Source organism: Myripristis murdjan, chromosome 21 (genome assembly GCF_902150065.1).
Source record: "Myripristis murdjan chromosome 21, fMyrMur1.1, whole genome shotgun sequence".
NCBI lineage: Eukaryota > Metazoa > Chordata > Actinopteri > Holocentriformes > Holocentridae > Myripristis > Myripristis murdjan.
The window spans coordinates 29,135,116-29,157,808 of NC_044000.1; the positions used below are offsets into that span (position 1 = coordinate 29,135,116).

Below are 22,693 nucleotides of genomic sequence, written 5' to 3' on the forward strand. Positions count from 1 at the left end.
ATGGCTTGCCCCAGTTCTTGTGAATACATCTTCTATCTCGCTCGCCCATGCTCCTTCTGTAGTTATGTCGCAATCAAACAGTTTCTTAGCTATATTGTCCTCTGGCATTTTAACTGTAATGGGTCGCAATACTGAAATGTCAAAAGGAGAAGAAAAACAAAGCACGGCAGTATTGTCAGGTAACATTTCTTATGTTAAACCTGTGAAACTGCCGCGGTTGCCACATCCTGAGAAGCCACAGAAGCACAGTGTGGCTCTGCGTGCTCAACACTCAATCCGAGGCTGGAAAAAGGCAAGGAGGAAGAATACCCCTTGGGTCTGTGGGAGCAGGGGTGGAAGATGACTCACAGCGTTAGCACAAAAACAGACTCAGGCACGGATAAGGCTGCAAGTATGGAAAGCAAAGGTATAGACGGCAGCGTAACAATGGTGGAGGGAAAGAAGCTGCATGTGTGTGTGTGTGTGTGTGTGTGCAGGTGGAATAAAATAAAAACTCAAGATGGGCCTAAAATATACCAAGGAAAGAACAAGTGGTGGATTGAGGGAGCGCGGGGGCTTCCCATTGATTCGTGCGTCTCGAGGGGTCACTCGCGGCAGCAACGCAGAGCCCAGCGGCATGAAGCCGAGCGGGGAGAGCGCCGAAGGAACGGAAAGGTTAGGAAGCAAAAACCGAGACTGAAACAGCCCAGAGGTACAGACAGAGGCAGGAATGGGAATCGGTCAATACTGATTTAAAAAAAAAAAAAAAAAAAAAAAAAAAAAAGATGGCACAAGACAGACTGAAAAGAGCAGAGGAGAATATTTAATGATACAACATGGATGAGGCAATTTCCACCTTGGCCCCGGGGCGTCATCGCGCTCACAGCGGCAGTGTGATGATGCTCTCGCCGTGGGAGCCTCACAGGACGACCGGTGGCGCCCGATAATAATCCGTGGCATTTTTGTATGAATAAATGTCCATTTTGCAACTCCATTACTGATTAATACACCGTTACAGTGATTCCAACTAAATCCACTTCAATCAAGAGAGACTAATTTGAATGAACAAAATGAGACTTTGCCGAATAAAATGAGACATTTATTGGACATGAAGAGATTTTTTTGGGGTTGGAAAGGCTCCCACGGATGGTTGACTCCATTCGAACGGGGTAGGAGAGGATTATTCCCAGGAGAATGGCACTCAGGATTTGCACCTGTGCAGCCCTCTAGAGCCTTTATCTTGGTGGTGGTGGTGAGGTGGTGAGGTGGTGAGGCGCACGGACAAAACACAGCTGAAATGACAGCTCAAACACAATGTGAATGAGGCATATATACATAAAGACAACCAGGTGAGCGGAAAGCAGAGATTTTGATTGGTTCTCTGGATGTTGGACGTTCACAGGCAGATGAGCTGATGGAGGAAAGCTCAAAGGGAGCGCCTCAACAGGAATGAATGTCCACTTTTACATGGCAGCTTCAATTTTTTGAGCTGTTTTGTCTGTGTCTGGTTTGTTTTGAATAACCAGAGGAGCAAGAGCGAACTCCCCATTCCAGCCAAATCTCAAACATCAGCAGGAAACTCAAAAAAAAAAAAAAAAAAAAAAAAAAAAAAAAAAGCATCACAGAGACCTGTTGCTTTTTGTTTCTGCTGTATGGATGTGGTTGTGCTATTGACTATCGCTCTTTATTTCTCGCTCCGGAGCCCACAGGGTAATCTCTGATGGTCACACACTTGGCAAAGCGTGATGTGTACTACACACACTGATGGAGGCTTTATGGACAAAATGCATTAGCGTAATGTTTGCCATCAATAAAATGCGGCACAATTAAGGTCCAGTATTTTTCAGTGAAACCTTTGACTGCTAATTTTGCTTTTGGAGTGGTGCCACGTGTGTGGTTTCCTTGGATTGGCTTAAATTGATCTGGAGCTTTTGGCAGAACATCCAGCCTGAAGAAAAAAGGGGGTGCGCTTGTTGTTGGTTTGCTAGATCCTGTTGTAGGCCTTGCGATCTTCCTACACCAACTGTGATTAACAGTGCAACAGTGAATAATTAGTAATTAACCAGCAGTGAATTTGTGGAGGAAACACACAGAGATAGTGCGGTGAATGAAATGAGAGTTTCTGAAGCTGTAAATTATGTGCTGATTTAAAGAAGTGAGGCGGATCTGTGTTTTCAGTCACGATAGGATCTGGGAGATGACAAAACATAAATAAACATACATCCATATACCGACTGCTGAAGAGCGTCGGTGAGTTTCTCATAGAGACATATTTCATTATTTCCTTTGATCACTGCTTTTACTGTGTATCAGAGGTGATTCCACAGGTGATTAAACACTGAAATTACACCTGATGACAGTGAAAAGTGCAGTAGGAACAAGTGTTTATGATGCTGTTTTTATATTGCAGTGGATGCACGTGCCATCAGAACAGCAGAGGTTGTGGATTTGCAAAATTTGCAATTAACATTCAAGTAAAGATACCTCAAAGACCCTTTAGACTTACAGGGACTATTTTGTTTTATTCTGTCAAGGTGCGGGTTGCTGTAATGGTCACATTGGGGATTAGGGCTCGCCAGAAATGAGTAGCTCGGTGGGAGAAGTGAATGAGCAACGCTTTCGCCCTCACTCATCAACCACGCCGAGGTTGTTGTCGCTCCGCTTTTATCTCGACGCCACACAAGGAACCTTCACGTGTTGGCGGCTGCGAGTGGCTGGAAAATTGGAGGAATTTAATTGTCCAGACGTCCCGTAAATCCCAGGTCAGGCTGTTTGAGACTCGCCGGATGAGGGCAAGCTCAGGCTAAATGACCATTGTGCTTATTGCCGGGTTGGGAAACAGCAAAGATGGAGCATCACACAAATGAACCTGAGGGCTTCCACATCATTCAGAGACATTTTCCTATTCAACAGGAACTCTTCAGTGCATTTCAGTGTATTCTCAGCGTGACTACAGTGGCAAAATTATACATGCATTATAAAGCAAAAATGCTTAAATTAACCTCTTCACCTCAGCTGCTGCAGTGGGTGGGCTTTTTTTTTTTTTTTTTTTTAAACTCTCAGAACTTTATTTTAAATGCTAGTGGAGATCCAGAGGTCTGCAAAGATACCTTATGTTTCCTGCTGCATTACAAGGAAATGTGTATACAATGACATAAAAAAAACCATCATGATATTTTCTATTTGATGTGATGGTACAGACATAAAACAATGGCATCTTGGGTGAGAATATATCTCTCAATGTTAGAGTGATGTAGCTTCAATGAGGCGCAGCAACCGGCAGATACAAAATCTGTATATATTGTTTCATAGGTTTTTTTTGTGATTTTTTTTTTCCTGGCTTTGAAAGCACTTAAACGTAACTAAAGGAAACTAAAAATGGCACGGTTTAATGAACTCGCATTTTGAACCCTGGACTAGTGCTCCAGCGCTGAAAAATAGCATCTGTAAGTACGCCTGCTGCAGAAATGATCAAGGTTAATAAACGAAGGAAAGTCTTTGATGACAGCCTCGTGCGAAAGGAAAGGGGTTTCATTCATTCAGAGAGAGAGACTGAATATGGAGTGTATTACGGCGCTGCAGACTTTTTGCCATCTAAAAAGGACTTCTCCAAATTTAGTAAGCCTGACATTTTTACCTGTTCTGAAGAGCAGCTGATAGATTTTTTTTTTTTTTTTTACAATCTTTGCACTATAACCACTCTACTGACCCAGCGTTGCACTCTCCCTTGAATCTATATTTTTAGTGGTACTGTCAGTCGGCTCTACATGGTTGTCTGTGCTAATTGGATGTAAAAATCAGTTTCTGGCCGGCGTGCCTTGTGCTCGTGGTGAGTGCTGGCTGTGGGGGAGCTCAGAGCTTATCTCCAAGTCTAAAAATACAAGCAGCACCTGATGCTCTCCCTACCCAGTGAGGACAGATGTCACATCTTCAGGGCGGGGGGCGCGGGCGTCTCTCCAGCACGCGACACCATGACACCTTTGTTGTGAATATTGCTCGTCGTTAATATCCAAAATGGCACCGACTCGACGCCGGCACAAATATTCCCAGCTGGAAACGCTGAGCATTTTCAGTTTGGTTTGAATTACGGGCGTGAACAGCGAAACAGCGGGATAATTTAGCAGTGAGTGTTCAAATCTGGGACATTTTAACTATTTTACAGATATTTATCAGGACTTGGGACACCCGGCTTGAAAGCGGGACAATCCCAAACAAACGTATAGCTTTTGTGCCTAGCATCCACACAAGCTATTTGTCACCTTTGAAATAAAGGTAACACTTCACAATAAGAGTACAACAATTAACGTTACTTAACGTTAGTTAATGCCGTAATGGTTAATTAACCGTTAGTTAATGATTATTATGGCGTTTACTAATGTTAATAATATCTACAATAACCCTTAAATAACATATAAATTAATACCTTAGCATGAACAGCATTAGTACATTATTCTTAGACACATTAGTTAATGGTTAGTTACCTGTTACTTCATGTTTATTACCTGTTACTTAATGTTTATTACCTGTTACTTAATGTTTATCACCTGTTACTTCATGTTTATTACCTGTTACTTAATGTTTATCACCTGTTACTTAATGTTTATTACGGCATTAACTAACGTTAATTGTTGTACTCTTATTGTGAAGTGTCATCTTTATTTCAAAGGTGACAAAGGTTACCGAAATAAAATACAATCTGCATCAATGATACCGTCCTCTTAATGTTGAAAATAACTAATGTAAAAACAACTGGCTGTTAATGGTGCAATAATCTTTTTAATGTAATGAACTGCTTATTAATTAATGTAAGAAATGGTACCCACGTCATTGGGACTGATGGCATTAATGCATGCAGTATTACATGTATGAATAATGCAATCAAACCCAATAATGCAATCGCCATTACCTTAACAGGGAAAAGTTGTAATATTTATAATTGGTCATTTTTGTTACAGTAACTCAAACTTCATTCGATTAACAGGATTACTACACCATAGCTGCAAAGTTTTATTACCTTAATGTTTTATCACAGTAATGGGAAGTCATTACATTAAGAGTTGTAACCCCAGTTGTAAGACTAGACTCATTAAAAATAATGCTTTCTATTATTCATAATTATCTCTTTTCTTTAAAATGTTGTATTGCCTTCTATTATTCATGGTTATCTTGTAACACTACGTTCATATTGCATTTTTTATGTGCGCACATTTGTCAGCCATGCAGCCACGAGACTTCATGCTCCAGTTTGGAAGTAGGAAGTTGTTGCTCATAAGTTTAATTGTTTGTACAAATGTTTGGTGAATGTTCCTCTCAGGACAGACTTCCTGCTGGCAGGTTTTTCCTATGTTCAACCTTAAAGACTAAAAAAAAAAAAAGTGCAGGCAAAAAGCATGAGTCATAATGCTGGACATCAAGTAAAGAACCTTTAAAACTGGTCAAAATTAACCAATAAAAGGTTTAAATTCATGTAATTCTTCCTCTATAATGATAATCATAACATAAAAATACTCGATGGGTGAGAGTGCAAGGTCTTACGTTGGATTGGCTGCAAATTTTTAAAATGCTGACAATCCCCATCGCATCGTACCACCGCCGAGCGTTACAAAGTGCCGAATCAAACACGATGCGATGCTTTTATCACAACGAAGAACGCTTGAATTCATTTTCTTCCCTCCCTCCTTAATCTCGCTCTCTCTCTCCACCTGTGCCGGGCCTTTAGAGTTTTGCAGAATACTAAAATAAACTTCATGAAAGCAATTTGTCTTTTAGAGAGGAAGGGGGGAAAATGTCTCTGTGCTTTTCCATACTCGAAGGGAGATGCAGTGCGCACTCTGGAGTGGAGACTTTAGACAGGGAGGAGGATCCAGCAAACTGCAGAGCCCGTACAAATCCCAGCACAAAGATGAGCGCCTTGGGGCCGGCAGCGCTGGGGCCTCTTATCGAAATGAAATGTCTTGGCTTCTCACGCGGCAGCAGAGGAAACGCAGGCACCCGCATAATAGAAATACAGCCGTGCTGCTGCTTCCTTGGCCCCGAGCCCCTCTGTGCTGGTATTTCATGATCAGAGCTGGGAAGCGTGCTGACCGGAAGTGTCCGACGGCCCGCCGCGCTCTGAATTATCTTCTGAGTTTAAGCTCGTGTTGAGCGCCGTCGCTGCTGCCGGCCTTATTGCGGCTTGTCATGCGGTGGCCGAGCTCGGTCGCTGACCTCGGTGACATAAATCAGCTCTCCGAGCTGCGGCGTTGCCTCACAGTCTTCAGTTGGGACCAGCCGATGTGCTGCCTGCCAATTTACACTTCTATTTTTAACCGAGAGGCACTTCGGGGTTGTCATATTTATTTAGCATGGTTTTCCTTCATCCTGCTCACATGGACTTCTCCACACTCTAATGTTAATAACATGTACCATGTGCTTAGATTTGCATGTCTGCTCCTTCAGTTTACATCTCCCTTTCATTCACATTTGTATGAATGATTTTTATATATTTTTATTATGTTATGCTCATACATACTTAAACTTGTATATATAGCACATACTTCTGATTTAGTAATCCCTGCTTCTTTAATACTAAATGCAATAACTCTGCTAAACTTGTTTTTTTGGGTGTGTATATATACTACCAACCAACTTGTGAAGACAAATTTCCACATCTGTAGACAATAAAGATTATTGAATTACTTATTTAATCTCTCTATCAAATGACAGTAAATGCAGTAACTCAATCCATACATGTTACAGTCCAATACAGTCTAATTCACATCAACTTCTGTTTACATTCTCTTTCATTCCACTCTTCTGCTACTGTTTATATATATATATATATATATATATGTAGAGAGAGAGAGAGAGAGAGAGAGAGAGAGAGAGAGAGAGAGAGAGAGAGAGAGAATGTATTTTCTCTGGTGCTTATGTCTTTTCTCTGTTGTATTTTATTGCTGTTTGCTGCTGTAGTGGGTTACGCTTCATTCAACTTTTTCATGCTAGGCTATTGGCATGACTGCATTCTCTGTCTTCATGCGGACTATCATGCATTCTTAATTGCATACTTGTTTATTTTGCATATACCTTTACTGACTATAGGAGTTGCTTGAAGTTCTTGCCGCTCTGAAACATTAGTTGAATATTATTCTCACTTTCAGAACTTTCCTCTCCTTTTGAGAACAGATATTTCCTTTTGCATCAGGCTGGAGTAAACAGATTTATAAGCTGTCACTTACAAGGAAGCAGCCAAAAAAAGAAGAAGAAGAAGAAAAAAAAAAGAAGAAAAAACTCTGCTTTCAGAAAATCTTTAGAGTCAGACATGCTTGAAGCTTTTCCAGCAAGTTTCTTGCGCACAGAGCTTATAACAGTTATTGATAAACAGAAGTGCACACACTCAAAGCTGAAGATGGACAATCAATGGCTCCGCGCACATTTCAGCCTTCAGCAGAATGCCGAAGACCTTTCACGGCCCAACAGATACACTAGAAAAAGGCTTCTGAACCCGAGCAGCACTTTTGACTTATTAATACATTTATATATGTCGTTTTCAAAACTTAGAAATGGTGCTTGTTTGACTTGGAATGCCTTTTATTTGCTTTTAGTTGGATTTACCTCATGGGAATGAATAAAACATTTGAGCATCAAAATAATGCAGATCCATGAATATTTCACCACTTCAGAAAAACATTCACAGGAAAGAATCGTAAAAGAGTGAATTCTTACCATTTCAATCCAGTTGTCCCTTGATGCCGGAGAAAAAGAAGTGTGGCACTGCGGAGACCAGCCGGCCTCCTTCTGCTCTGTTTCTCTATAGCTGTGGAATAAAAGCTCCGTCTCTGAAAGCCTCCTGTCCCCATATACTCTATATTTACATTACGCTGTGCACTGCAATGAAAAAAATGTGTGCTTTACATAGAGAGAGATCTGGAAGTTAGGAACAAAGTTTGCAACTGAGGTCAACAATTTGAAGAAAGCACCGCCAAGAGCATTCTCTGTTACCACAAAAGCCCACTCTTGCTTTCAGAGTGAATTATAGAGAGAATTAACAACTCGATGGAGCTGCATAATAATGGTGAGAGATGAAAGTAGTCTGAGTGTCTAGCCCAGTAGTTAGCCTGTAATAGGAATGGGCATGCAATAAGTGTGTGTGTGTGTTTGTGTGAGTGTGTGTGCATGTGGAGGTGTGGTGGTAAATAATGATATCAGCGTGTATATCTTGCAGTTATTTGCAGAGACTTAATCATACCTGCCTGTGCACCAGTTATTAAAGCGGAGCAACTGAGCATTTGCTCTTCTTCGAAACCGCTATCTGAATTAAATTGCTCCCATGCATTCAAATGTTTCCCTTTCAACCTCAGCAATAAGCAGCATAACAGAACGTTTCACCAAGGCTTCATATTTACCAGTGGGTATTGATAGGAACAACAGGGGTTGGAGAAATAAAATGAGGTTTTTAGCTTGGGGGGTTTATTTTGAGCAGTGGTTTCAGCAGCAATAAAATTAATGAAAGTTAAAAAATACCAACAACAACTACAACAAAAAAAAAACGGAGCATTTTCCAAGTTGTTCAGCAGTGCTGGAAAAAAAAAAAAAAAATCAAAATAATTTCTTCCGATTGCTGTTTCTCATTTGAGTCAAGGTCATTAGCCTTTAACTGGTGTTTACCTTCGATGTGCTTTAATCTTTTTTCTTTACATAGGCATTTTCAAAGGTGCTGTTTACAGTGTCTTGCAACTTAATTCCGCTGATAAAAACAACAAGAACAACAGCAACACAATGAGCTTCCTCGGAAAAAAGGTGCACCTCAGGGCTCCGTCGTATTATCTTTGCAAAGCTCAGCCGATCGCCGCAAGGTCAAAGCGGCAGGTCAAATCTAATCATCATGCCGCGCGTGGATCAGGAACACAAACCTTGTAATTCCTCTGAGGTGCAGTTTAAAGTCTTTCATTGATTGGCGATGAAGTTAAAGTGAGTCGTTCCTCCAGGCAAACCGAGGACACAGGAAGGCCTACGTGTGGTGCGACGCTTCTACTCGTGACTTTACCGTGAAGCTAAGCATGTCGATGAGCGGCGGGCGGTGATGAAAACCGACTGATGAGAGACCCTCCAACACACTCAGACATGACTGGGACTGTGGATTATGTTTTCTCTGGTGCTTTCAGGGCCTTCCCTTTGTGTTTTCCCTCCTCATCTCAGGCTCATTCCATCAAGGCTGCGGTGCATCCGTCCTGAACGTCACCATTAGACCATCCATGCAGGACATTGAAGGAAAGCGCTTGCAAGGACTAAACCCGCCCGAGGTAAGATTACATGAAGACGTCGGCTCTGAACACATGACACCACAGACGTGACCTCTGTGAGCAGGTCATGGCAGAGCTGGCGTTTTCTGTTTTGTCCCTGTAAACATTGGCTGTAATTCAGCTCGGGACACTAATTGGTGTGTGAGAAAGAACTTTCTGCTTCCTTTTCACTTTCTGCTCGAGTCGAGGATTGTTTGCTTTTGTTTGATTTGGGTGTCTTTGCAAAAGCCTTGCTTCCACGGATTTCTGAGGTTCTTATTAGAGTCTCACTGACAAAGGAGGCAATGTAACTAAGCCAAATATAACTCTGTGATATAAAAGCTTGATGCCGTACTGTATTTTGCTTTAGATCATTTGTTGTTCCTACATTTGGCTGGCTTGTCGCGCTCTATGGTATGGCATACCCAGACTTAAACAACAACGCAGAGAAAAAACAGGATGGGGAGCAGGCACCATTTGTCATCTGCAGACGTTTCTGATGTTTCATTGGCAAATTGATGTCAGATCAGTCACACTGAGTTCAAATGGGAGAAGGCAAAGTAGGAGCAGACGCTCATTTGCTGAGAGGCATTCTTTTTACTGTACGCCAGCAGCATCCTCTGGCTTTCATCTTCCGATTGAAAATCCACATAAAAGCATATTAATTGGAAGATTCGTGTCCGATGGAAACAGGAGCGGCGGCCCACACATTCTCAGATGAAGTACTCCTTCTTGCTCTCGTCCACGGTGTCCCTCAGGGCAGGGTCGCCGCGGAGTGCCGCGTCTGCTGTTTCGGCGAACTCGGTGCCCTTGGCCTCATTGGTGTGGTAAGTGCCCTTGTGCCTGTACATGTAGTGAAGGACTACCACTGTCAGGCAGATGAGCACCACGACAATGGAAGCAATGACACCTGCAAATGGAGACAAATGAAGATGTTAGTGAAAGTGACTCTGTCCTGAGATCAGATTTTATGGTTCAGAAATGTTGTGCTTTGGCTGTTAAGGCACGATACTGAACCAAACACATTGCTTTCAAAGTGCAGTGTGTCATTTGAGGCGTTCAGTAGCAAAACACACACGTAAAGACATTTTACCACTCAAAATTCTTCGTTGGTGTATTGTAAAAGGAAAATGTTTGCACTTTTCCCAGATAGGAGCGCACCACTGGCAGATGAAGAGCAAAGTGTTTGTGTAAATACATTTGTCAGGACTGTGGGGAGACCCAGAGAATGTGCTGGACCATAAAAAAAGCATCAATGGTTTTGCATGTTGGTTGGCTAACTTCAAAATGGCTTTAAAAGGCTTTGTTCCAATACATTTAACAGACACTGCTAGTCTGTAAGAAGGAGATGTCTATGTTTTCTTCAGTCTCACTGAAGCAAGGCCGATGTCTGTCTCTGGCGTCAGTTTCTGTAGCAACCCAAATGAGGCTTGTAGAAAATAAGTGTGGATGTTTGAATGGCCCAGCTTTGAACTCACCTCCTAGAATGGCATCCAAGAATCCATCATCCACATCATAATCAGCTGCAGAGTAAAAAAAAAAAAAATGTTTTTGATGAAAATTATGAGGAAGAAAAAAGCAGTTATGACAGGAATCCTGCCATGCAAATCTACACTATATTGATTTCCCTCTGACTTTGACTTTGCTATTTTAACAAATGTGAATTTTCATCAGGGTTTGTTTTTACAGACAGCTGTCTCCCCAACGTGCAGGGAGAGCTTCTTTGTCTCCGTCACCAGGGGACGAAATGCTCATTACAGAAAGTGATTAAAGGTAATCATGAATTATTGCGCAGGCAACATCTGCCCGCCTTGACTTGACTTTCTCTGAAGGACGGAGACGGCCCAGCCGAATGCGGGCTTTTTTGTAAAACACATTGTGAGATCTGAAAGCAGGGATTCATCCCATAAGCGCTGCAAAGTGTTAGGCAGACACTGTTAATGGAACGCAATGTGTGCAATTAAAAGACGGGCTCATTAATGCCTAATCACCCGAAACATCTAGGTGTTCGCCCACTCATTAAATTCTCATCATGCTGCATTGTTTACGATCTGGACATGTTACGTGCAATTAAGGCAGAATTACAGGACTTGCTCATATGGGATGGAGGGAGGAAAAATTAAACTTCAGTGATTGCAGATGCAGTTGTGGGACCTGGAGTGAGTGAATGAGTGATGTGATGGGACAACAATGCAAAATATCACCATGGGTGGGGGGGTCTCTCAATAGCATGAAGCAAATTAAGAGTTTAATTTCCCTGTGCTTTGATGGAGTAAACAAACACTGCTCTGCTGCCTATGATGAATGTATCGGGGGGGCCGCACTCACTCAGGGACACTCGGTCCATGTGGCTGTGAAAGGCTGAAACTTCATTAGACTTTTCTCCAAATGTGATTAGCTATTTGTGATGCACGCTCACAGACCTTCGCCTCTCCCCCTCACAGAAATGATCAAAAGCATTACTCTCAGTTATGTGGCTGCATCTGCTGAGGATTCATCTTGTAGTCAACAAGCAAGAGGGTATGTCTGTGGCTGTGCTCGTTCTGGATCTATTTTATCTTGGTTAAATAGACACTGTGGCAAAATAATACTTTACAGTGTGTCACATTCTCTCCATTTATCTTATGGGGGTTGGGGTGGGCGGTGCACAGAAACGTAGGGGGAAATACCTCGGCGCAATTTCCTGAGCTTGTGCGGTGGAGATGAGCCTCAGAATACATTGCATGATGCAGAATACAAAATCCGTCTTGGAGGTAATGAAAAACAGGGGAGCAAAAATAACTTACCAACAGCGGCTACTGTGGTGCGTTCACTGATACCTGTTGATATATAGGACAAAAGGCTTAGTCACCTGAGGGAAAGAGAAATCATAGCATTTCAAGATTAAACACACTGCACTGTAGGTACACGACCAGGCATACAGTGGCAGGGTGGCTGGGGATGATTAACAATATCCCAAAAAAGTCTTGATGAAAAGGGATTTCTGATGATTCTGGGGTTTTGTGCTACATTTTGTCAGAGGACTCAGAACTCCCGGCAGCACTTAACATCAGAAAATGACTACATCACGCCGTAATTTAATGCTCCACTTGCTGAATAATCTTGTAATCACAAATATGCAAAGCCACCTCAAATAATTACTATTTCTCCGCACAAGACGCAGAAAAGAAACTCCAAAAATGAATGCACACGGCCCCGACAAAGACCATCTCACTGACACACCAATCCTTTTTAATTGTCTTGTAGACCAAAAGTTTTAATATATTTTTCTCTCCTTTTTTCCCCCATTTGAGATTGAGTGCCTTGGTTTTATTTTCAGATCATCAAGTGCAAACTGATTTGTTAATGCTCTCCGTCTGCATGTGCAATTTCTAACAGACGGTTTAAAAAATCCACAGTAACCTTTCAAAATGAAAAAAAAAAAACAAGCTTTGCACGAGGCGAGATTGATAATCATACATGATGAGGTGTCTACTGCTCCGGAGCCTGTTATATTTAGAGGTAATGTTTTACAAAGGAAGTATTCATAATCCAGAGGACAGGAGACTTCTATGGTCTATGCTCAATCAGGGCAGGAGTGAATGTCAGAACCGGGAAGAGAGCACCGATCTCGGATATAAATTTGCCAAGCAAACACGGGGGGCCTGTCTTGCCTGGAGGTGTCCCCCCATTAGCCTCGTTATCGAGATCCACCTGACTCTACAGCATGGAGAGGGGACATCTGCTTTGCTCGGCCAGGGACCTGAAAGCCACTTCTAAGGGCAGATTTTTCTCCCCATCAGTGAACCCGCAGGGACGGGCAGGCAGGCCGTGCAAAGGGCCGAGGAGGGGTTACAGGAGTGGGCTTTTGGATGCCACAGAGAATTAGAGCGACATCATGGACTCTCTCCTCTTTGGCTTTCACACATTTGCAGAGACATCGACAGAATAGCTTGCCCCGGGAGCGCGATACACTGCTTTCATCGCATTCCCAGAAGTGGCGTTAATCTCGCCCAAAGCCGGCTCTGAAGCACGGCTGGTAAGTGTCTCCCGGTAGGAAGGCTGTAGAAACTGGAAGCCAAATTAATTCCACCCTGTAGCACTGTGGCTGACACTGTGCTGATATGATATTCTCAGGAAATAAATATATGCAAGAAATCCTGGCTGCAATTTAACTCTTGTGACTGTGTCACTAAATACAGTCCAAAATAAGGAGGGGGGGGGGGCATCCCACTGAAAATAAATAACACACATTACATGTGAGATTGGCTGCCGTCGTGCTTCGCAGCCTATCATGCCACACGGACAATCTAAACAAGAATGTTATCGTTTTGTGCAGATAGAGTTTGAGCTCTCGGGGAGTTTTCCAGCGTTATGTTGCTGCAGTTGGCCAGTCAATTTGTGGGCCCTCTCAGGACAGACTGGCATGAGCTGTGCATTTAATGGAGTTGTGATAAGTCTAGAGAGTTGAATGCAGCAAGTAGCAGCCATGACAAAAATACCCCTGAACTTGGCAGCCAGTGCTTCAGGCCAGCCATTCTGTCAAAGCACAATGACGGCTGCCATCAGCATCCATCATGCTATCAGTCCTTACTTGGTGTACATGTTTGTTATTCGCTTTAATAGTACAGGCTAGTGGGGTCCTGAAGTTGTTTGCCCCATAATGAATCAATTTAATGGGAAATGGCCAAGTGGGGTTTGGGATTGAGGGCATAATGTACTCAATGGAGAGGGGCAAGCAAACAGCTTTAGTGAATTGGCCACTTTTGCAATTCCAAGTGCCAGACACAGAGCAGAACTTTTGCTGGCAATGATTTATGAAAATGGCAATATAAATACTATCTTCAAAGCAGCATTCAAATCCCAAGTATTGCACAAGCGGACTATTCAAATTGGCGGTTTGTGAATTTCAAAACTTCTCTATATCTGAGGGGGTGAGCGACGCTTTCATTTCCCACCTGTCGTTGTCTGGCGACTATGCCCGAGTTCCCATTTCCATCAACATGCAGCTCATCCGTGTGCGGTTTCGCATGTCTAACTGAGGGTGAAAATATCCACTAAATGCCTGGCTAACTCATCCCCTCCAACCACCGCTGCCACTTCCCACCCTTTCTCTATTTGCTCGCTCTTTCTATCTCGCCCTCTTGCTCTCTCTTCCCTCTCCCACTGTCTCTCTGTCGCTCCCTCTGCTCTTCTTTCGGTTCCCCACGCAGACATGGATGCTTGTCTTCTATTATTTAACACACCAGCAGTCAGTCACGCAGCTGCCTGGGTAAGAAAAAAAAAATGGAAAAAAAGAAAAGAAACATAAACACCAAGCGGCATTTAAAATAAAATGCACGCTGCTGGAGCCGTGGCAGGTGTAGTCCCGAATTGTGTTTCATTTGTTGAAAAGTCTTTGTGTGAATGCGAAGAATTAATGTGCATAATAATAACCATTTTGCAAAAAAAAAAAAAAAAAAAAAAAAAAAACACAAGTCAATCCTAATGACCGCTCTTCACATAACATCACTGTACAGCACACAGTGTGAGCCAAGCAATCTGATTAGTACAAGAGGCGTTCCAGCGGTGCTGATAATTCCCGTAAAGTAGGCTAACACTGCTATCCTGGTCACTGCGCCAGCTCTTGTGGTAATGAGGGAGCTAGTTATCACTCTTTCTCCCTTGTTTTTTTTTTTTTTTTTTTTTAATCTATGCATGTATACAAGTTTGGAGAAAACTTTCCAGACAGCACACATGCATTTGCGACTTGCATAAAAGCCATCATACCCTTGAGGGCACGCTTTACTGTTATTTCAGTTGCAAGCTTTCATCCTCGGTGGGGTGTTTTAATAGAGCTCTTCTTATCTGTTTTCTTTTTTCATTCCCTCAATATCTCCGTTTCTGCTCTATTTGACTTTATGACTTGAAAAAACAAAACAAAACAAACAAAAAAATAAAAAAATAAAAAAATAAATAAATAAACAAAAAAAAAACCCTAAGATTTATTATTCATAAGCATGTGTCTCTTTGCACCCTGCAGGTACTAAAAAAATCACTTTGACTCCATCATTCATCTTCCCTGTCATTTCACAAGAGAACAAAAACATACTTTTTTTTTATTGAATGCGTCATAATAAAGGCTCTGCAGAAGTACGGCCATAAATAAAAGTCATTTACAAATGGTCTGTTCAATACGGGGGGATTCCACAGCACACAGCCCACGACAAGAAAACACATTTCCAGCTTTGCTCCTGAAGAAACGTGACGAGCTGCTCAGCTTTGTTCTCCGAGGCCCTGTCACATGAAAGTACTTTAACACAAACCCGACTGACTGAGGGGCAAATTTCATGCATATTCCTTCCTTGATTAATCATCATTAATCTATTAAGATACAAAGCATTTAACAAAAAGACAAAAAAAAAAAAAAAGGTTGTATTAAAATAATTCAGTTCTTCTTTATGTGCACAGACAAGAACAGCACAAGAACTCTCCATGATGCTTAACTAACAGGGACCACTAGTATCTTTTTTTTTTATTTTTTATTTTATTTAATTTTATTTTTTAGTTTTTTAGTGTGGTGTTATATTGCCTCTTCATCAGACATTTCTGCTGGATCCTGGATCTAATTAGCCAGCTTATTCATCTCTGGTGTGAAAACAGTTACCCTATTTGTGTCCATCACAGGCTCCTGTACGCCGAGCCACACGGCCCTTAGTGTTGTTGCAATGCCCGCTCCAATTTCTGGAGGTCGATAAAAGTCACGGGTTACTTATTGCTAAAGACTGAATTTTGTGCAAAGTCAGTACACAAAAATAGTGCTTATTACAAAGAAACTGAACCACACGGTGATAAAAATGGCGGCTTCCTTTAAGCTGACCAGGGCATCTTGCCTAAGGCGAATATTCCTCACAGAAGTCTCACTCGTGCGCTGACCTCAAACTCACCTTACGAGAAGGAGAGGCAGAGGAAAGGGCTGAGTAGTGGAGGGAGGCATTACATCAGCTCAGGGAGTCATACAGACAGCGCTGAGTTCATTAGCTAAATACTGATCCCTAATGGATTCATTACATGCCTTCCCTATATTAGTCATTTCTGCAATCTATGCAGCGTTGTGCTCAAGGATAGAGATGGGAGTGGAGCATTAAGGATCGGTAAGCAAACGGGTCTTGGGAGAGCGCTCTCTCCATACATGTTGCATGAAGGTGCGGTGGGCCTGCCGCCAAAGCCGCGGTGATGCTGCCGTTACATCAGCGGTGATGCGGCTTGATCATCATCTCCAAAGAGTTTAATGAAACTAAATGATCGCCTGAAGGATGCTGAATGGCTTCAGATTTTAATAAAGTCCTCTTTCTAGACCCAACCCCCTCCACACAGACACACACACATGCACATATGCACATATGCACTCACACACACTGTCTTGCAATTCTGAAATGGCCTGCCAGGCATAACTAATCAACCGATTTTAATGAGCTACACTCTTATGCTATTTTAGTCGCATATTGTAATCTCTACAACAGCAGTATGTACTTTGATGAAATGCAAGAGATTTCTGTCAAAATCATAATGCCGGCCAGAGCAATTAAACAGCATGATAGCATTTCTCTGAATTAAAAAAAAATGAATTATGAGCCCTACGCAAAATATAAAGCAGACCTTCGCTTAGTGGCTGTTAGTGAAGAAACCTTTGGCTCAGCCGAGTGCGAGAAACACTTTCCTCTGAACGCTGAAAGCCGGGCCGGCCAATAATTCTCTGTCGTTTGAGCATCCATTGACTCCTGCTTAACACCTGGTTAGATTATCAAATGTTATATTGCGACGTGGAAGTGTTTTATCTCAAGCTGAATGCTCAATGGTCAAATACTGAACACATTCATCACACCTTCACCATCAAAAATTCATGCTCCCGCGGTTCCATAAAGCACTTGGGATAAAATAACCACCAACTGGCATTTTGTGTTGAGCCGAGTAACGTCATGTCACGTTATGCTGTGTCATGTCATGTCATCATCATCATTTATTTATGTATTTAAAGCCTTGAAAACACACCGAGAGAAAGCCCGGTGCCAAAGTTCATACAATAAATGAAGACAACTCAAAAGGCAATAAAAAAGAATACATGAGTATACTAACTAAAAAGAACGCCAACTTAACAAAGCTAAAAAGTAAAAGTGTGGGAACTGACATTGAGATTAATAAATGAATAAGTAATACAACTAATAAGTATACAAATAATTTTTTAAAAAAGACAGTTACAATCAGTAAGATTAGCAGTTAAACCATGGAAATGTCCCAATGGTATTGATGAAGTCAACTTAAAATTGTGCATATTCCAGGTGTGTGGGCAGTCATTATGTTATTATGTGGCATGTTATGTTCATGATATACATTTTTAGAAAAAATATTTTTTTAATCTGAGGTGAAAATATCAGATGTGTAAGCTCAAAGGTTCAGAAACAGAAAAAAAGAGCCCAGCTGGTGACAAAAAAACAATTTATCCCAAAAATTAAAGTTGCAGAAAAAGGAGTCGTTTTGGCAACAAAACATTTTCTTTAATTTCTGCCCTTTTTGTCTCCACAGCTCTACGGGATACATCACACCTGGAGTCTTTCCACCTGTGACTGGGCTGGGATGTTGAATTTTAAAACTTTGCAGGCAGATTCGACTGGTTTTTTACCAACGTACTGGTATATTTTCGGTTTTGCGCTATCAGACTTTTCATCAACCCGGTTGAAAAGACGGCTGTATTTCTTCTTGCTCGTGGCATGATTGTATGAGAGATGCTATCAGAAAATTGGTCCTTAAGGGAACGCTCCCGGGCAGCAGGGATTGCTTGTTAACTGTAACATGCGCTTCCTCGTCGGTGGGGAAAGTTAGATAAATGCGGATAGCTTACAGCAGATAGCCCATGTTATGTATGTTGGAGCAACAAGGTGGAACGTACATCAGGCCTTTGTGCGGCGCTCACCCCTGATCCCACTTACGCCTCTGTGGTTATTTTCTGCTCTTTGCCATCATAACAACCTGCACATTATCTAACACTGCTCCTGATGTTGCCACGTTCACACACATCATCGAAAGACATTTCAGCAGATGGCTCGACATGCGCAAGTAACCTGATTTTGGGTCGACATGATAAATGGGTTAGAATAACCTGCTTAAGCTCATACTCTGATTACGAGAAACCTGATTAAATGCCTGGCTTACTCCCATATTAAATGGCTTGCTGAGGCGTGGAAACATCTTACTACTGTTGGTTTTCTGCACAAAGTAACACAGTTAGTTGGCGCAGCATTATGAATACATTTTGGGGAAAAAAAAAAAAAAGTGTGCCAATTACTACTGGGATGAGCATTTCTTTTAGAAGTAAGCCACTATTGCTCAGTCCACCAGGAAGGAGGGTTTTCTATTAAGTGAGCAGAAAGACTCAATCACAGGGTTTCAAGAGTTCATACGAACAGCTTAACCTGAATAAGACCTTAACCAGAAGCCAAGTTACTGTGGCATGGAAATATTGCCGGTGACAATTCTTCAAGGAAATCCTTTCTGGAATAGAGCGCAGATCTGAATGGAGCGATGCATTAATGAAGAGGAGCCTGCCAGCCAGTTAAGGCAGACAACTCGAGTGCCGCTATGCTCCGGATCAGCCGGCGTGTCAGATGAACCTACATATTGCCATCTCTGATTGGGTGGTCCATTTAAGCTGTCAGCTCCTCATTCATCCCCGCGGTTTCTACCTGCCACATTTCTGACTGCTGCTCCGGCTCCTCCACCGCCCGCGCCTCTTCATGTCTGCTTCCTTATTAATCAATATTCCTGCTCTGGTACGTTTCTGTACATTCACCTCCTGCATTATGCATGTTACATATCTCAATGATATGTGTCTCCCGGGTTCAGTTCTGCATATCCCTGGGGCGCCTCGACTGGCCCCCCGCTGAATATTTAGCATGCAGCTCGGACTCATAAAGGGGAGCATCCCGGGGAGCGGGGCCTGTATCTCCAAATACAGCCACAGAACCATCATACAAGGCCGTTCACTCACAATGAGCACGCTGCCGACTGTAACGGGAATCAGAGGAAGTACGTCTACCGGAGTTAAGCACAGTTTTGAACTAAAGTATTTCCACTGTGTGAGACTTTATACTTTTAATGCACCTGAGCTGCATCTAATGATTATCTTCCTAGATTAGTTAATCTGCCGATTATGTCAAAAATCGTGCAAAATGCCCCTAATGAGCTCCCCAAAGTGATTCTTGAAATTGCCTTCTGATGAGTAGGAAAAATAAAAATATTACATGAAACCCAGAAAAGCAGCCAATCTTAGCATTTGTGATGCTGTGACCAGTAGATATTTAGTATTTTTATTATTTATTGCTTATAAAAATTCTGATCGATTAATTTTCTGACCATTGAGAAACTTAACTCTGTCAACTCAGCTTTGTTTATCTCTACTTGACAATTTGCAGCCTTTTTACATGCAAAACACTGAATGTGATGCATTGTTAGAGTGTAAACCTGCCATCAGGACACAGAGCTGCCACAAGATTTGTTGCAGGTTTTAATGCAGCAATAATTCAACTTTCTGGAAACGAAAAGGAGCCATTCTTCACGACGACTTTTACTTTTCATACTGAACTGTATTTTGCTCCTGATGCTTTGATACGTTTACTTAAATAACTGTAGTTTTTTTTTTTGACTGCGGGGCTTATTATGGCATGGCCGCCTTTATTTTAGTGAAGGCACTTTCAGGGGTTTTTACATCACTGGGTAAACTGGAAGAGTTGACAGTCTGTGGAGAGATGTTTACAGAGGCAGGCCAAGGGGAAGTGTGGAGGTGGAGAGTTGGGTGGGGGGGTCGTAGGGGGGTGGGGGGGTTGAAATGAGCGATGCATGTGAGGGGATTGAGAGCAGCACCACCTTGGCAGTCATTCTTGTTTATCCACAAGTGGGCCATCAGTACTGCACCATTACGCCGCCTCTCAAATATTTGGCAGTCCACACCTTTTTCACTTATCTACCTCATCCCCCCACATTCTTCCTAAGCTTTGTAGCGTATCTGACTTTGTTCAGCTGCTGGCTCTCTATCCAGCCTCGCTCAGACTCCCCAGACTCCCTCCGCTAGTTCTGTTGCAAAATCAAAGCACTTCCAGTTCGAGGCGGCGTTATCATCACGCTGCTGGAGAATACACTGCGAGTCAGAGATTAGCGCATGATAAATCTAATAATTATGCCGCCACCACGAGGAAGGCTCTCAATAAAACATCACCTGCAACGTCTCAGCCGTTTCTCCGCTCGTCTCTTTCTGTGCAGCACAAAGCGAGTTCTCTTTCTTCCAGACGTGTAAGCCTCACTTATTCAGCGGTCCCGCGGGCTGTCAGGGCAGCAAATTAGGCCATCCCCAATCCCCACACCAGCACTTGTTAAGGAGCAACGTCACAGTTTGACCTTAAATCTGACAGTACAACAAGAGAAACTCGAGAGAGCGATGGAGTATCATCGCACTTTGGTTGAGATTTCAAGCCTCATATTTTAGCACTTCCTCCCCTGCTTTTCCCTTTTCACACATGTGCCATATGCAGCACATTCTTACAATGATGGATATTTTCTGTTTGTTTTCAGAGAGAAGTGGGAGGCGTCAGAGGTTACATCTGTTCTCTGTGTCTATGAGCCACTCGTGGAATTAGTTGGCTGCATTGTGTAGGAAGATTCAGGCTGATGTTTCACTCAGCTAAAAAAAATAATAAAGAACACGAGTGAGGATAACGCTCATGCTCGGGCTACGCACGGCACAGCAAACACAACAAGAGGGATGTCTTCACCAAGTTGAGGTGAGCATCAAAAATTCAAGTGAGAAATAATATTCAGTCGGTGACATCTGGGAAATTGTATGTGGCCCACAGGTCAGTAGGCCACGCTGTTATTTAGTGAACTGAAAAGAACATTATATTTGAGGAACACAGAGAAAATCTATACTGGAAAATAAACCTGGAAGGCCTGGCTGTCTATTCTGCTGGTCTGACTGGTAATAACAGAAACGGTTTGGGAAAACACTGATATTTCTGTTTTACAGGATAAACCAACCGAGCTAAAATCATTCACTCATTCAGCACGTCCAGTACAGAAACGTACACTTTGGCAGTCCCAAGCACCAGAGAAAAGTAATTGTTAAAATTTTTTAAAACATTTGAAGGACTCTATATTAGCCATAATTCCTGTGGAAATACATAAGAAAACTTTTTTTTTTTCTTACTAATAGTAGTTTTCTAAGCAACCTGTACATGTGGCGCTGCTTAGGTCTTTCCACTGCCAGCGTCATGTCGGTCTAAAACATAAGACACTCCTCTCTCTCTCTCTCTCTCTCTCTCTCTCTCTCTCTCTCTCTCTCTAATTTTAATGCAAGAATACAACAATAGATGTCCCGTGTGTCCGGTATTGTCCTGGTTTCAAGCTGCGTGTCCCAAGTCCCAACAAATTACTGTAAAACACTAAAATGTCTCCGTTTTGGGCGCCCGGGTGGCTCACCTGGTAGAGCGTGTACAGTTTGTTAACATGCACATATTATACTGAAAATTACTTGGCATTTTTGGCTGAATCTAATGGTGCCAGGGTTGAAGCTGTCTGACCTCTACTTTCGACGCTGCGCCCCTCAGAAGATGTGGCGTCTTGTGTTAAAACAGATCAGCTGGCAGAGGGTGGGTCACACTCAGCTGTGCAAACGGACAAACACCTCGCGTTTTGTTCTAAAAGTTATCTGTTATTATACAGTTATTGTACAGTTTTCAACAATGTCTTGGTGGATTTTCGAAGACAAAACAATTTTTCGTCTGCATGCATAAGTGCATACATGTGCACATGCATGAATGTGTGGTCCACTGGAGGTTTGAAAACATGGCTATCCTGTACAAGGACAAGGAACTGGGCACATCCATGCAGCATTTCCTCGTCTGGATCATCCACACCAGCTAGCATCTTTGCTATGAAGTCCACCAGCCAGAAATACAAACACAACAGCAGAAATGGGCAGGGCACATGAAGTGGATAGGAAGCTTTAGATGATGTTAGCGTGTGAGCAACAGATGGTAGTCAGCAAGACAAAACAAGCATTGGAGAGAATGTAGATTAGACACTAAGATGCTGTGTTTGCCTGGTCTGTGATTCCTCAGACTGATCCCACCCAGAGGAAAGTCACAGGTTCTGTGTTGTACCAAAGATACAACACCTTAAGGGGACAAATGCCAGAACTTCACCAAAGGACGCCGTGAGAAACTCATTTCAAATTTGTGTCTTCATTCAAATCAAATCATTTAGCGAAAAAGTTGTAGGCCTCAAAAGTTTCTTTCTTGGCTTTCATCTCGAACCCTAACCCTAACACTTTTTATGGCAAGTTTACTATGTCAACAGCCTCAACTCGGTAAATCTTTAATTTCATGAGATAAATCACTCATTTTAACTGAGTATGAATCGATACCATCACAATTTCCAGATGTATCTGA

The 22,693-nt window shown here is 42.4% G+C and overlaps 1 protein-coding gene across 1 annotated transcript in view; it reads right to left on the reverse strand.

Annotated features, from left to right (window-relative positions):
• Positions 1–8,528: 8,528 nt before the first annotated feature.
• The window catches only part of gypc (glycophorin C (Gerbich blood group)), a 34,805-nt gene continuing 20,640 nt past the window's right edge, over positions 8,529–22,693 (reverse strand). The window contains exons 3-5 of the mRNA XM_030081148.1: positions 12,026–12,058; positions 10,718–10,762; positions 8,529–10,149 (exon numbers count right to left, since the gene is read on the reverse strand). Coding sequence (XP_029937008.1) covers positions 9,953–10,149; positions 10,718–10,762; positions 12,026–12,058 — 275 coding nt within the window. The 3' untranslated portion in view covers positions 8,529–9,952. The remainder of the gene's footprint in view (positions 10,150–10,717; positions 10,763–12,025; positions 12,059–22,693) is intronic.